The sequence below is a fragment of the Aspergillus wentii genome, assembly GCF_001890725.1.
Source record: "Aspergillus wentii DTO 134E9 unplaced genomic scaffold ASPWEscaffold_8, whole genome shotgun sequence".
Lineage (NCBI taxonomy): Eukaryota > Fungi > Ascomycota > Eurotiomycetes > Eurotiales > Aspergillaceae > Aspergillus > Aspergillus wentii.
In genome coordinates, this window is record NW_024467839.1 from 1,890,118 (window position 1) to 1,904,649 (window position 14,532).

The 14,532-nt window shown below is 49.4% G+C and overlaps 3 protein-coding genes and 1 non-coding gene across 4 annotated transcripts; 2 read left to right on the top strand and 2 right to left on the bottom strand.

Moving 5' to 3' along the window:
* Window positions 1–1,102: 1,102 nt before the first annotated feature.
* ASPWEDRAFT_119011 (SH3 domain protein) lies at window positions 1,103–3,996 on the top strand (the record flags this gene model as incomplete). Its single annotated transcript, XM_040828869.1, has 2 exons — window positions 1,103–1,165; window positions 1,351–3,996. 2 exons carry the CDS (start codon window positions 1,103–1,105, stop codon window positions 3,994–3,996), a joined length of 2,709 nt encoding a protein of 902 aa, XP_040685224.1.
* Window positions 3,997–4,308: 312 nt separating this feature from the next.
* On the bottom strand, window positions 4,309–6,970 carry ASPWEDRAFT_54677 (uncharacterized protein; the record flags this gene model as incomplete). The annotated part of the gene is made up of 3 exons (XM_040838090.1): window positions 4,309–5,369; window positions 5,508–5,676; window positions 6,275–6,970. The coding sequence occupies 3 exons, from the start codon at window positions 6,968–6,970 to the stop codon at window positions 4,309–4,311; spliced, it is 1,926 nt and encodes a 641-aa protein (XP_040685225.1).
* Window positions 6,971–8,384: 1,414 nt separating this feature from the next.
* ASPWEDRAFT_62678 (uncharacterized protein) lies at window positions 8,385–14,101 on the top strand (the record flags this gene model as incomplete). Its single annotated transcript, XM_040838665.1, has 8 exons — window positions 8,385–8,711; window positions 8,798–8,809; window positions 9,297–9,560; window positions 9,609–9,824; window positions 9,874–10,234; window positions 10,287–11,642; window positions 11,705–11,742; window positions 13,233–14,101. 8 exons carry the CDS (start codon window positions 8,385–8,387, stop codon window positions 13,686–13,688), a joined length of 3,030 nt encoding a protein of 1,009 aa, XP_040685226.1. The 3' UTR covers window positions 13,689–14,101.
* Window positions 12,070–12,157, bottom strand: ASPWEDRAFT_t183. Its single transcript has one exon. It is a non-coding gene; the product is annotated as a tRNA-Val (tRNA).
* Window positions 14,102–14,532: the final 431 nt, after the last annotated feature.

Below are 14,532 nucleotides of genomic sequence, written 5' to 3' on the forward strand. Positions count from 1 at the left end.
GTGCCTGGTATAAAGGGAGAAATACCTGAGCTGGTGCATTGGTGTCGGTATATATAAGAAAGAAAGATGATGGCCAAGCGTATCTTCTCTAGGAAGGGCAGAGTATTTATGTCTGACACGAACAAAGAAATGGTAGGCGAGATTTAGCGTCATGTGTTGCTACAAAGGAGATATTGACCCGCAGGCAGAATTGCAGGAAGCAAACAGATGGTCTTTTTCCTGGCTATCAAATGCATCCATCCATCTGTAGACCAACATCAGATACCGATTGTATCTTCATGCTACTTGACTGCTATCCAGTATGCTTACGGCTAGCATATGCTTTCTGCCCAGCCTTCGCATATCATTCACCTCCAGCAGAATCCCCCGACCAACCCAGGGCTGTAGTCCAGTGGCAAGTCTCCCTCGCTCTTCCCAAAAGGGAATTGAGCAGGAGGCTCAACCACTACCGGCTCTGGGTTCAATTCCAGGTGGGAGCCTTTGAAGCTGCGGCTTTTCAGGCTTCGCGCTGGAATTCGTAGCAAAAGCAAAATCCCCTATAAACGGGGGTTTTCCTAGCCCACTAGGTGAGGCCCTCATGAGGGGGTCCACTAGTGGGTGAGCTTTTTATGTTTGTTCTCTACTCTCTTCTGCCTATTTTATATGTGTCTATCTTAATTATCTTTTCCTCTGTCTATTAGAAACAGTATGTTGATTGTAGTTGTTTCATGGTCTCGTGAGGCTATATTGACCTACTGTTATATATTTTGTGCCAGCTAGTTAAAGCAAGAGCTTACATAATGCTGCAGACTGATTGATGACAATATTTCGCTTCATCAGACGACAGTAAGATCTCTATTCAGTGAATATATCTACCTAGAAGTATACTTAAAACAATCGTCAAAACTATCCTATACACTCCGTACCTGATATTAAGCGACATCATAGTGGGCCCGATTAAGTGCGATCCCCGCGGATCTGATCCGTGGGACGCAACACCAACTTCGCCCAACTCCCCAGTTATGCGGTGAGATCGTTCCTTGGATCGTCCACCATCATCTTCTAGCCACTGTTGACTCTTTCTCTCCTCATCTCCACTTCTCCAGATTGGACCCCTTTCCTCATGTCGACTGCTCCACGCGGTGGTCCAGCACTGGTGGACCTCGAAAAGGAACTGGTCTGTTCGGTATGTGCGATGACTTGAACCTGCGAAGTCCAGAACACGTTCTCTTCCCCCTTGTTTTCAATCCTGCCTCGTGGGATTTGCCTACCTGTCTTCTGATGCATCATGATGCATTGTGCAAAATTCTCCGGATCGACCATCACTATTTTTGGCATCATTTCGCTGACTGACTCTCCCCGCCTTTCCAGATCTGTACCGAATTGCTCTACCAACCCCTCACCCTCCTCGACTGCCTCCATACATTCTGCGGCTCATGTTTGAAAGAATGGTTCTCTGCTCAAGGCTCCCGTCCCCGATCCTCTAGATCCTCTCCACGATTCACTTGCCCGTCATGTCGTGCCGTCGTTCGCGAAACTCGCCCCAATGCCACCGTTACTACATTACTGGATATGATCCTGGCGGCAAGTCCTGACCGCGTCAAGTCGGATGCTGAGAAGGAGGAGATTGCCGAGAAATATAAACCCGGGGATTCGGTTTTTCCTACGGCAGCTCCCCAGGTCGACAGTTCTGTTGAGTCGGATGAAGATGATAGAAGGTTATTGGAGGAGGTTCGGGAGTTGAGTCTTCAGGATAGTACGCGGCCACGGGGCCAAAATCATAGGGCAAGACATTCATCAAGAACCCGCCATGTGGAGAGCACCGATTCCGATGGACGATCCAGACGACGACGTGATGAGGACCGGACACGGCGACAAGGTCAGCAACGACCCGCAGAGAATGCTTCGGAGCGCACGAGACGTGTCGAACATCAGTCAAGTCTACGGTCATTACTGAGTTTGTCCGATGCTGAAACTATGGAGGAGGAAATTCTACGGCAAATCATCGAGGAAGGGCTGCTCGATGATATCGACATGGAGAACCTTGGACCTAGACAAGAGGAAGAGCTGAGTGAGCGCATCGCTGATGCTTATCGTCGACGACATAGAATGCGCTCGCGATCGCAGCAGCGGCAGGAGACACAGGCAGCCCCTCCTACGTCGTCAAGCCACTCTCGCACTCGGTCGCAATCAGTACAGAGACCTCCGCCCGCATCTACTCGTGAATCACCAAGAAACCCCCCAGTTTCAAGGCCGTACCTACTTGAACCTCTGGTACAGCGCCCTGGGCACTCGGGCCATCAGAGACGATTATCCGAACAAGGAAGCAGCCGTCGGAGAACATCCCCCGTGCCGGTTAACCCTGCATCTTCATCGGAGGTGGCTCTGAGGCCTGCTACGAGATCATCCAGTGATATGACATCTGAGCGTGCTCGTAGTTCCCAGAATGGACGAGTCAGGACCTCAGAATCTACTCCTACAAGACCAAGGAGAGCCACGGAATCTGAGCAAGGCATCCCGCATATATGGACAGGATCTAGAGAACGGACAGGCAGGTCATCTGCGAATTCCCCAACGGCGCTCGCTTCGCCAATGCTTCGTAGTGTGCATACTTCGATTCCACTTCGCCCAGGGCACAGTGCATCTGCATCAAATGCTTCGCTGGCCTCTCCATCTTTTCCACCTGGAGCTACCCAGAATGGACGATCTAGGACGTCTTCATGGTCAAATGCCTCTCAACCCCCAGCGTTGTATGCCGAACCATCAATCTCATGCGATCGATGCGGTGGTCAGAACATTCAGTATGACCTTCATAAAAAGTGTTCAGAATGCAAGGATGGAAATTACCATCTCTGCATGCGTTGCTATCGCTTGGGACGAGGCTGTTTGCAATGGGTTGGTTTTGCCCCCTCTGCAGACGCAAATTTTGAAAGGATGCTTGCTTCCTCGACCAATGGATCGACACCGGCGCATGTCACGCCGCATATTCTCTTCTCATTCAAATATCAACGACCATCAGAGACAGCGCGTGTTGCAAATGAAGACAGACAAATGACAAGTGATGATCCGGCTCGGAGGTTACAAGCAGGGCTCTTCTGCGACATCTGTCAGTCCACAGCCAATGATTGCTTCTGGAAATGCAACCAGTGCAACGAAGGAGATTGGGGATTCTGCAATGGCTGTGTGAACCAAGGAAAATGCTGCACCCATGCACTTCTACCAATATGCCGCATTACGCCTGATGATCATCCAAACCCTCCACACTCAGCAAATACACCCGACGTATCCTCAACCGACAGAGAAACATTCAAGATCCTCTCCTTCTCCACCCAGTGCGATATCTGCACTTATCCAATCCCCGCATCGACTACCCGCTTCCACTGCCTAGAATGCAACGACGGCGACTACGACATGTGCACAAACTGCTACCTGAAACTCGGAGCAACCGGGAAAATCAGCAAAGAAAACGGCCACAACGGCTGGCGTCGCTGCCCCAAGGGACACCGAATGATCATCATCGGCTTCGAAGACCACGAAGAAGGCCAGAGAAGAGTCATCGTCCGTGACCTCGTCGGCGGCCGCGCCCTGAAAGACGAACACGTCCTCCCATCCCCCACCGTCCACACCTTCCCCACCGCAACACCCTCTCCCGAGGTCGGAACTGGCGACTGGAGCTGGAAAGAAGGAACCGAACGTCGCAAAAAGGCCTCCAGGACCCGAACCCCTTGGACGGCGAACGGTGACCGCGATCGTACCAACACCCCCGAACCAGCCCCCACAACTCCAATCCAGTCCAGCTTTCGCCGTTTCCCGCCTGATGGCGGTGTCGGGCTAACAGCTCACGCGCTGTGGTCGTGGTATCCCGATGCCGGGGTCGAAGATGAACTCATGTTTCCGCGCGGCGCGGAAATCACCGAGGCGGAGAATATCAACGATGATTGGTATTGGGGGTGTTATGCTGGTCTTACGGGTCTTTTTCCTGGAGCGCATGTTAGTATTGTTGGGGAGATTGCTTAGGGGTTGACAGGTGAGAGATGTCTACGACGATTATGACTTGAAACTTGATGATGTATTCCTATGACATGATGCTGGTATGAGCATATGAACTTATGAGATGAAAATGTATTGCATGATTCTTTTTCCATTTTTTTAATGCATAGTATTAAACAAGGTATTCTCTGTCTTCCTGGTAATCATAAACATAAACATTAGGTAGTAAGGTATAATACACATACACATCGTCATGGTATCACAGCAAAGACAAAACCCCACCCAGAGAGTATTACCAACAACAAATAAAGCATAAAGAGAAAAAGAAAGAAGAGAAAACTACTCCAGCATAGCAATCATCAACCTCTGGTAATCCCCACTCGTCTCCCCACGAACTCTATCAATCAAGTCTTTCTTGTACTTGTGCCTGTAAGCCCGCTTCACCTGGTCCAGATGGTCTCTGTTCCAGTGGACTCGCACAACTCGCACAACCAGCATCTCGTCCTTGGTCCCCATGCCCTTCATGCAGTCTTCGAGAAGGTCGGCATCACGCATAGCTGGGTCCAGGGCTGTACGGAGCATTTGCAACAGCGCAACTTGCATATGACCGGAGAATTCCTTCTCGATGTGCTTCTCGAGCGAAGCGTGGTATCTTGTGCTGAAGGCGTGGTTGATGGCGCGGATCTCATTGTCGGAGGACCGGGCGAGAATACCGCAGACTTCTTCGACGTGGTTGACCGCGCGACCGGCGGTGGAGCCGTGCAGGGACCTGACTTCCGCTTCGATGGTCTGCGGGTTGATGGGGGCGGATTCTTCGTTGCGGGAGGCGCGGAGGATAGTCGAGAAGAGGGTGAGTGTCTTGAAGGAGAGGTCGTCTTCGACGTCCTTCTGCAGGGAGCGGCGGAAAGTTTGGTCATAGGCGGTTTTGATGGCGCGGAGGTCTGCGTTAGATCGGCCCAGGAGGACATCGTTGAGGAGCCATTCCTTTGTACCAATTCCTTGCACTGCATCCCGGGCGGAAGTGACGTCGTGCATCAAGGGTCCCTCGATGATGGCTAGTAGACCCTGGCGCAAGTAGCCGCCTGTTTCGGATTTGACATCTTTGTAGAGATCGCGGCGGATGTGGTTGGTGTAGGTTGATCGCAAGGCGGCCATTTGCAGGGGGTCAAGCTTCGACAAGACTTGAATGAGGGTTTTCTCGTCTGTTCCAAATCCTTTCATCGCTTTGCGGAGGAGGTCGGCTTCACCGCGGAAATCACCGGGAGCAACTTGACCTGGTACATATCCGAGAGACGGCATCGAAGGAGGTGCTTGGCCCATGGGAGGTCCATGGGGAGGGAAAGGAGGACCCCCAACCGGACCGCCAAAGTTCCCGGGAGGGCCGAACTGTCCGGGAGGGCCTTGAGGGCCTGGAGGACCTGGATGATACCCAGGTCCGCCGTAAGGAGGCTGTGGCGATGGAGCATTGAACCCGGGGCCTTGGGGATATCCTTGAGGTGGTCCTCCTAGATTGCCTCCTTGGGGAGGTGGAGCTTGACCAAATTGATCCTGGTGATAGAATCGTTGTGGGGGAGGATGACTAGAGGGGTGTTGTTGAGGATGCTGCTGTGGAGGGTAAGGAGGTTGATGAAAGCCTTGTGGAGGGGGAGGGCCACCGAATCCCGGCTGCTGAGGATATGGCGGCTGCGGATAGCCGTGAGGAGGAGCCTGAGGATATGGCGGTTCTATGATGGAAACAAACAGTTAGCAAGAGGAGATGAAGAATAGGTAACGGGGGAATCTCACGGTTTGGAGGGGGATACTGATTGAAAGACATGGTCGACTATCCAGATAGAAATTGCACTGGATTCTGAGTAAATTCCTGTTTACAGACGCAGGCAATGGGGGAGAAAAGGAGAGGGTGGGATTCTTATAACCCCTCGTGTTGCCGTCATCGTCGATCCACGGGCAAGTGTGGCGCAGGGCGAGGCGGAGAAGCAGGCAGACTTCTCGAACTCTCTGGAGACGAACGATTGATTATCAAGATGGTTCCGTATTTTTAGAACGGACTGACGTATGCATTATAGACAGCAAGGTTCATTCTTTTGTTATTCGAGAATCATCAATCCGTGGTCCACATGAATTCTGTAAAGACCCTGGCTATACTCGGGCAGATGGACAAAAATATACTGATCAACACGCTGAAAATCCATTCTCAATTCATGCGCTCATTTACATGCATGCGACGGGTATCCCAGCCAGTATCCAACCTCGCCTTCCACAATATCCTTATTATTTACTGGCCCTTTCGCTCCTCCGCCGTCACAAAGGCTGCTCGGACTTCTCCTGCGGCCACCCACAACACCCAAAGGGGAATGAACACCCACAGAGTGTTGAAGAAGAAAAGGTAAAACCACATGTACACCGGGTTTCCTGTCTCCAGCTGCGCGCTGTCCGTGAGCCATTCGGGCGCAAAAGTCATGAAACCTCCGTATAGTTCGGCCGTTGCCAGTGCTGGTGCGACCAACCACAACTTGGCCTTGGCTGATCCCTTGGACGATGCGGTGGCACGGCTGCTGGACGATTTCCACAGAAGATAGCAGACGTAGATGGCTGCCGGGCCTCCGAGGAAGACGGTCAACAACTCGAGAGAGATGACTGTCGCATCGGCTGTAGCCCAACGGTGATCGGCCTTTGCATATTCTTGCCACAATCGAGAGCTGGGCCCTGTGCCGTATGCAGCTCCATATAGACGGTCTTTGAAGCCCAGGAAGAAAGGTTCGCGCGACAATCCGGCGGGAATCGTAATGTAGCTAGTGAAGCATTCGTAGAGGAAAGACCCCTCGATGAAGATGTGGGTCATGGCATCGTAGGCGTGCCAGAAGAACAGGATGCGATTGCGGGTGGAAGTCGAAGGAATCAACGAGGTGCTCAAGATGTAGGCGATGGGCATGAAGGAGAGGGCGAAGCCGATGCACAGCGACGTCTGCAGGTCGAGCGTGAAGGGGACGACGGACGACATGGTCGATGAGGTTATGGTCTTTTCCCAAAGAGCTCACTTTTCTCGTCCAGTTGGCGAGATATATTCAGCTGTCCAAGTCTGAAATGGATGAGTTGTACTTAAAGTCGAGCCCCTGAACGCGACCGACACGCACAGATGTTGTGGCCTCAGGCATCAATATTTGCTTTGTTTGTATGGCTTCACCATCTCCTCTTCTGTCCATCAACACCCATCAATCAACGATCAAAAATCATCATCTATTGTGGAATACTCGTTATTAAATACGTGATTTCATCGGTCTATGGATCGATAATTTGTTATTTATGACTGAATGCACGGCTGTGGCGACCCCGGACTCCAAGGATCGAGTCTTCCCCGCTTGGTCTTTGACGACGATCCTCCGCGTCTGACTAGCAGTACTAGATTCGGGGCTACTTGGGGCCTGGGCATTCGCATTGGCCCAGGTGATAATAGGATGCAGATTGCGACTGCCAACCAGTACATGGCAAGGCTGGTTGGGTTGCTATCACCTGTTCCTCTCAACCATGGATGGTTCAGTTAGACCAGGCTCTACTACTACGCTCGTTCCTTGGATACAGCAAAAGAAAGAGAGAGGTGGAAATTCAAATGAAAAAGGAACGAAAACTAGGATGTGTCGTTACTGGCCAGTTTCTTCGTGGCGCAGACGATGAAAGAAAGACTGATCCCGGGGATGTCAGCCCGAGCTTCTGTCACTGGCTACAACGGCTCAATGATGGCTCATCTCCTCTCCTGGGTCTTCTGGTGACTGGCTGGGTGAGCCACGAGGACTCGCATTTCTTGCAGAGCCTCTGTTGTTCCTCGAGGTGATTTGTCGTTCTGGGCGAGCCCTGGTTCCCAACCTAAGAAATGCGTTGGTCTTTATATCCCGGCGCTTCGCTCCGCCTTTTGAGAAAGGAGGGTACATTTTTTTCTGTGGTCACTCTGTCTCTTCACTGACGCTTGTGTTTCTTATTGTGGGCGTTCAGACACAGCGCGGCCCCGAACGTGGTCGACCCCTGCGCCGTCCCACCAGAGTGGCCCAGGAATTTATTGTTATTCCTGCATTTTTACTTCGGCTTTTGAGGGTACAGTATAGGCACACTGCTCTATTTCATACCTGCAGCCTCCCGCATCGCCTCAGATTCAGCGGTTGACAAAGTACTGCGCGCCCTGCTTGATTTCAATGCGATCAGTTTCTACTGGAATGAATGTTTTGATTTACTTATTCTCTCTCACTTTTCCTTTCGCTGCTTTACGCGCTCGCTTATCCGATTTTCGATTTTCCTAAGCTTGAAGATGAACCTTGAGAGAGATCCTGCGCCTGTTCCAACGTGTCGTCTTGCTCTATAACAACCCAGAAGGGTATCCTATACCTCCATCGACCCTTTATCGAAGAAAGAATAGCATAATAAATATGGGTTCAAACTTTGAGGTGGTGGACATTTTTACAGTCTCCAAACTGGCATGTGACCTATACCATAACTGCTCCCTGGCAACCAGAGATGCTCCCGATGGTTTCAGGCAGCTTGTCACCGAGCTGGCCTCTTTTCAGGGTGTCCTTCGAGCACTATGTGATGATGTCAACTCGAACACATCCTTTTTCGAAGAACTCGAGGAGAATCGGAAGCGTATTCTGGAGCGATGCATGAATGGCTGTTATCAAACATTGCAGCGGCTCAGGGACCTGCTTACCAAGTATCGAAATATGGGCATTGGTGACGAAAAGCAGTTTTGGCAAAGAGTGAAGTGGTATACACAACGAGGGCAGATTGAGGAACTCAGGTCGAAGTTAATGGTTCATACTTGCAGCCTTAGTCTGTGTATGAGCTCGATTCGCGAGTGAGTTCCCTTAAGCGTCTTCCCAGATCGTGAAAATATCTCCTAATTATTTAGTTCTTCCCTGGAAAGAATTGAAAGGTCGATGATGGAGGCTTTAGAAAAGGAAGAGTTGTCCCTGTCGACGCTCGAACATTCCCAGATACAAGATGATGAATACCCAGTATCTCTGCTGAGTCCTCCAAGACAGAATGGACCTTTCGGTTTCCAGGAAGGGAATGAAAGTGACTTTCCTAAACCTCTACATATCCCGCTAGCCGCCCAGCGTGGACCGATGTCTGGAAATCGTCCCCGTCATGTCTCGACTTCTTCAGAATCCATGGGCTCCGGTAATTCAGAAGCTTCGCTTTATCTTGGAAGTGCAGGGGTTTCTTCTATCACCACGACTATACGTTCCATGTCCCCAAATGTGTCTCAAAATGGCATCTTGAACTTGCGAAGGGAGCTTGGGCAGATTGAAGATCAAGGAGAGTTTCATGATCAATTACAGAGAAAGAATAGTGAGTCAATATCAGAGGCGGAATCACACAGAACAAACGTCAAGGATGCTGTTACAAGTGCTATGCAACAGCTTCACCAGGTTCGATTACGAGAGCAATCACTTCGACCTCTGCGATATGAACCGCAGGACAGATTCCACAGGCCTGACGCCGATCTCCTCAAGAAATTCGACGAGTCTGCCCATGATGAGTTAAGAATTCGACGTCTAAGCACAGGCGATTGGCTTCGGGTTGCTGTTTGGTGGTTGCTGAAGGTAATTCGGATTCCAGCTATTCATTCATCTCCCTGACACAAAGACAAGGCCCGTTCAACACTCGCCAATTGTGACAAGGCAAACCTCACCGGCGCACGGGGCAGTATAAGTCCATCGATAGAGTCCAGGACTACAAGTCAACAGGCTTATATAGATATTTTGAAGGCATCCTACATTCTGTACGACATCGTTCTGAGGGGAAATGAAAATTCACAGGCAATTCTAGCAGATGAGAACAGGAAACTGATCGCTGATTTGTCTGAGGTGCGTATGACAGCCGTAGTAACTGGTCTGTCAGATTAACACTATATAGGGGATAAAGGAAGAACTCTCGCAGTTCAGCGCTATGGATGTCCCCGAGTACTCAATTCTCCACTCCCAAAACTTTGAGATATGGGAATCATTGCAGTCGGAGGAATCGCTAGAGAATGGCGGCAATGCTTTTATTGGTCTTGGGAACGCCCGTTGGATTACAGTCGAGCAAGAAGACGCTGGGGACGAAGAAGAAAAGGTGCTGTTTCGGACATTTGTGAACGCTGGAATAGGGGGTAAGAAATTCCGTATGCGAACAAAAGGTGCCCCGTACATGCTCCTTTTGTCAACCAGAGATGGGGAGAGTGAACCGAAAATTACCATCTGTAACCAGAGCGGGACTCTCTGCTTACAACGAGATTGTGAGCTACCTCGATATTATTGTTCGTGTGATATTGGCTAATGTTTCTACAGTCGTGCCGGATGACCTGGTACAGCTCATTGGCATTTCCCATGCCTCCCTCAGCGGCGTTCCTGGTGCAAAAATCTCAGAGCCCGTGTTGCTGAAATTTGAATCCATCAGCGTTTCGATATCATTTCAGTACGGAGCAGATCTCCTGGAGTTCATCAATATACCCAAAGCGTATTTCGATGCAGTATGGCAGCGGGAGCCGATGGATTCAGACCAATTTTCCGAGAGTGTTTTGTTCAGGGGTTCTGTTGAGATATTCGAACAGCTGAAGGCCCCTAGCATGAAATCTATGAATCCCCGGATGGTTCACAGATCCTGCCAAGTTCGCATACTGGAACGATCATTTGGAGAAGCTTGGCGGACTGTTCGACGCATTGTGATCAGCTCGTCGGCGGCAGAGAAGATCCCGAGAAGCATGGAACTGTTCATGCCCATGGCCAATGTTCAGATCAATCGCGAAGAAGCCTCCCGTCAAGTCGTGCTTAAGTGGTCAGACACTTGTCAAGAAAAAACGGACACGGATGGAAATTACAACAAACAGTTTTCCTATGTATACGATCACAGCAATCCCAACATAGGCATGAGTCTGCATTTTCGGAACCAGGCGAAAGCCGAGGAATTCGAACAGGCAATTCTGAGCCTGAGTATCAGGCCAAGTTTTTCATGGACGCAGGCTAGCAGTTCTGGCTGTGTCTACGACGTGGTAGATACTGTATTGGATCAAAAACAGTACAAGACTATATTGCTCCATCGAAGTCAGTCGTCCTGGAAGTACTGCGATATCTTCTATCTGTACCGTGATACGAATTACACGTATGAACATTCGGGTTTCCGCGTCCAATTCCCTCGGATCTACTACACCGACTATATATCATCACACGTTGACAAGCTATATCGAGCCGACAGTCCTGTGATCTTCTCCCACTGTGAGAAAAAGGTGGGCAAAATGACAGTAGAGTTTAGCCACGAACCTATCCTCCGCGCATTCATGAGCGCCCTCGCTACCTCATATGAGCTGCTTTTCTCCAGGAACGCTCACTTGGTCGCAGCAAAAGAAAAGACCCTTTTCGTCTCTAAGAAATGGAAAGGCGGTGCCGAGGTTAAGCTTTGGAGAACCGGAAATTCCGTTCAGCTTGCGTCTCGATGGAACGATCGCGTCACAGACAAATGGCTTACAATGTCTATACCCCCGGGAGCCCTGGAGCCGACCAAGGATGGCAATCAGGTTAGCTTTTCTCATATGCAGTACTCGCTTGGGACGGTTCTCGATATGGCTCACATTATCACCAGGAATCCGACTGAGAAGGGTAAAGCTCGTTTGGAGGGCACCATTACAATAACCTTTATGGCTGTGGGGGGTAAGTAAATTTCATGTGCCATTAATCACTGACTATGCTGATGATCTGTTAAATTAAATTAGATCGAGAGGAATTCGTGGCCGCTCTGGAGAGAGATTATGTTTCTCCAACATACCATCATGACTATCTTGGCTCGTAGATGCATATTCCAGTAAATAGGCTACGAATACAGTGCATATTAAGATATCTAGGATATTCAGCTAAAATTATATTGCCTATGCCACAGATTTCGTTCATTTTTCTCGGTGGTGTTGCAAATGTACCATGGTAGAAAGACTCGATCACCATCGGTATAGTAAGAACCATCATTATAAGATATTCAAATAGTATAATATAAGCTCTTATACTCTGTTTCTTAAAATTAAATAAATCATTTTAATTTCTCGAGAGAAATAAAACAGTCCATGGCAAAAGAAAACAAAAAAAGTAGTCACGCCCGGGATCGAACCGGGAACCATCTCGGAATTAGTTCAACTAATGTGAACGAGATATCATAACCATTAGACCACGTGACTGGTTATTGCTGAAAAGACAAGCTGGGATTGACTTGAAGCCACTCGATGACTTCATTGTGTTCCATCCGACAATGGCCGCAGTGGGGATATTCTCCAGAATCACCACCTTAAAGTGTCACTTTAATCAATCAGTATGGACTGATTTGTGACGACTGCTCGTGCTAAATAGCCTGCTTCAACATGCATCAGATTCTTGTGATGCGGTCGAGAGACTGCGAGTCATCTGCTGACCGTGGAGCCCCCCGCTTGATCACCCCGACTGAAACTGCGGAGGACTGGCAAGCCAACCTGCTGAGATCCCAATCTGTCTGCAGATGCAAAGATGGAGAATAACAGAATCGAATGAGATTTCAAAAGTGGAATTCCCGAGTGATATAAATCTACGAGTGATTTTTTTGAAGCTTAACTTCTAGCTTTTCGTGATACACTTTTCTTCCCGTCAGCTTCTCTGTTCTCTGGCCATTATTCGCCGTCATCGCATCCGCCATCATGATTCTTCCCTGCTGCCTTGTTCCTTCGTGACTCAATTCAGGGGACTTGTCGATCTTGTGATCGTCGAAGGTTTGAATAATGGATCGTCCTGATCTCGTTTCTCTCTCTGTCACCCGGGCGTGGTTTTGCCCACAATCTCGTTTCGCGTGCGCCTCGCACATGTTGGCCTCATGACTAGAATCTGGGGCAACTTTTTCTTCGTTCTATATATATAATATACTCGGCTTCGACTGGGATTGATTTAGATTTGGACTACTGTGTTCTTTTCTTTTCTTTTACCACATCATGACTGGAGACTGCCTGCTTACGAACTTTGGGATATTCGTCAAGGAGGGCTAGAAGCTGGTCCCTCTCTGATCATCTGTCTTTGCCTGGGACTGGGTTTGAAATAACATTCCTTGCAGATCTTGCTTTTTTGCTTTGTTCTTCTGTTCATTCATTCTCATCTACATCTCTACTTGTTGGCATGCCGCACTTTCTCCAGCACAAGAGACGCCATTCCTGGCCCTACTGCGGCCCAGTTACCCACCGACGAAACCTGTTAGCTCTCCGAGCTCCGCAGTCAGAGATACCATATCCTCAGCAGCAGTTCTTGACTCCCGTGGTCTCGGACGGTGGGTTTGATGTTGATGATGCCGCGTCTGCCGGTATCATTCGTTCCAAGATCACCCGATCCCACCGTATCTGGTCCTCTTCGAGAGATACTACTGCTGGAGCCAGTGAGTCGAATGGTAGTAGTAGCACGGCCTCACTACGACGGATGATCCGTCCCCCCTTGGACAAAGCGCGATCACTTTTCGTCTTGCCCACCACGACTACAACTGGACAGAATGTGGTGATTTCATACTGGGCCCCGCCAGCCCCGGTGCCGTTGGTAGCAGTGCAACCACTTTCTGCGGTGGAAATGACGAGACGGAGAATCGTTCGTGAAGAGTCGGGGTCTTTGTCTGTTGAGAGAAAACATCGTCGATGCCACTCGGAGCAACCACGGGCGTGGAGAAAGCCGAGTGCGAGTCTCTGGCCGCTGGAGGAGGAGTGATTGTCTGGTTTATTTTTAGTTGACGAGCCACGACGGCAGGTTTTTTGCTTCTATCCTTGATTGCGGTCTTTCTTTCTCTTTCTGGGTTGTGATCTTCGGTTTTTTTTTTTTCTTCTTACTTCTTGTTCTTGCATACGGGTTAGCATGTGAATTCGGAGTTAGAAGCGTGTTTTGAATAAAATAGAAAAGGGTAGATAAGAATCAACTTCCAGACACTACTATTTCTATTCAACGGAGTCTACAGGGGTACTGAATGTCTGAGCTGCAACGGAAAAGACGTGCCGATGATTTTCTGCTTCTTCTTGGCAACGCTGGGGCCAAAGGACCCGTGATGTAATGTGGAGATAAATTGGCGAAGAGCCTCAAGTCGGACTGCGCTAGAAGTTGCCCGGGGCAAAGTGAGTCATTTTCAGAGTCATTTACTAGTACTAGGAATTACTAGTAGTTTGACCATCTATTCTGAATGTAGCTGTATGCATTAGAATAATATTCTAGACTATCGACTTGCAATATTGCGATATTCACCGTGAGCTGATCGAGGGGCCAAGTGTCCCGTTCTTCTCGAAGACGGGCGGAAAGGAAGCCATTCAGCCCTACTGACCCAGCTGGAGGGACACACGGCTTGTGATTGGACAGGTTTGATGATCACTATCCGGCTAAGAATAGGCTGGGTTTTGCTTCTGCCTGGCTGCCATGGCACAGGATTCAAGTTACTACGAGTAGTGACTGATTGTGACTGTTTATTTTCTTCTTTTTGATCAACGTATCAGAGTAGAATTACAGAATTTATTATATGGAAATGTTACCTATTCCCAATGGATAGTACATATCCGGTCGACTGCAG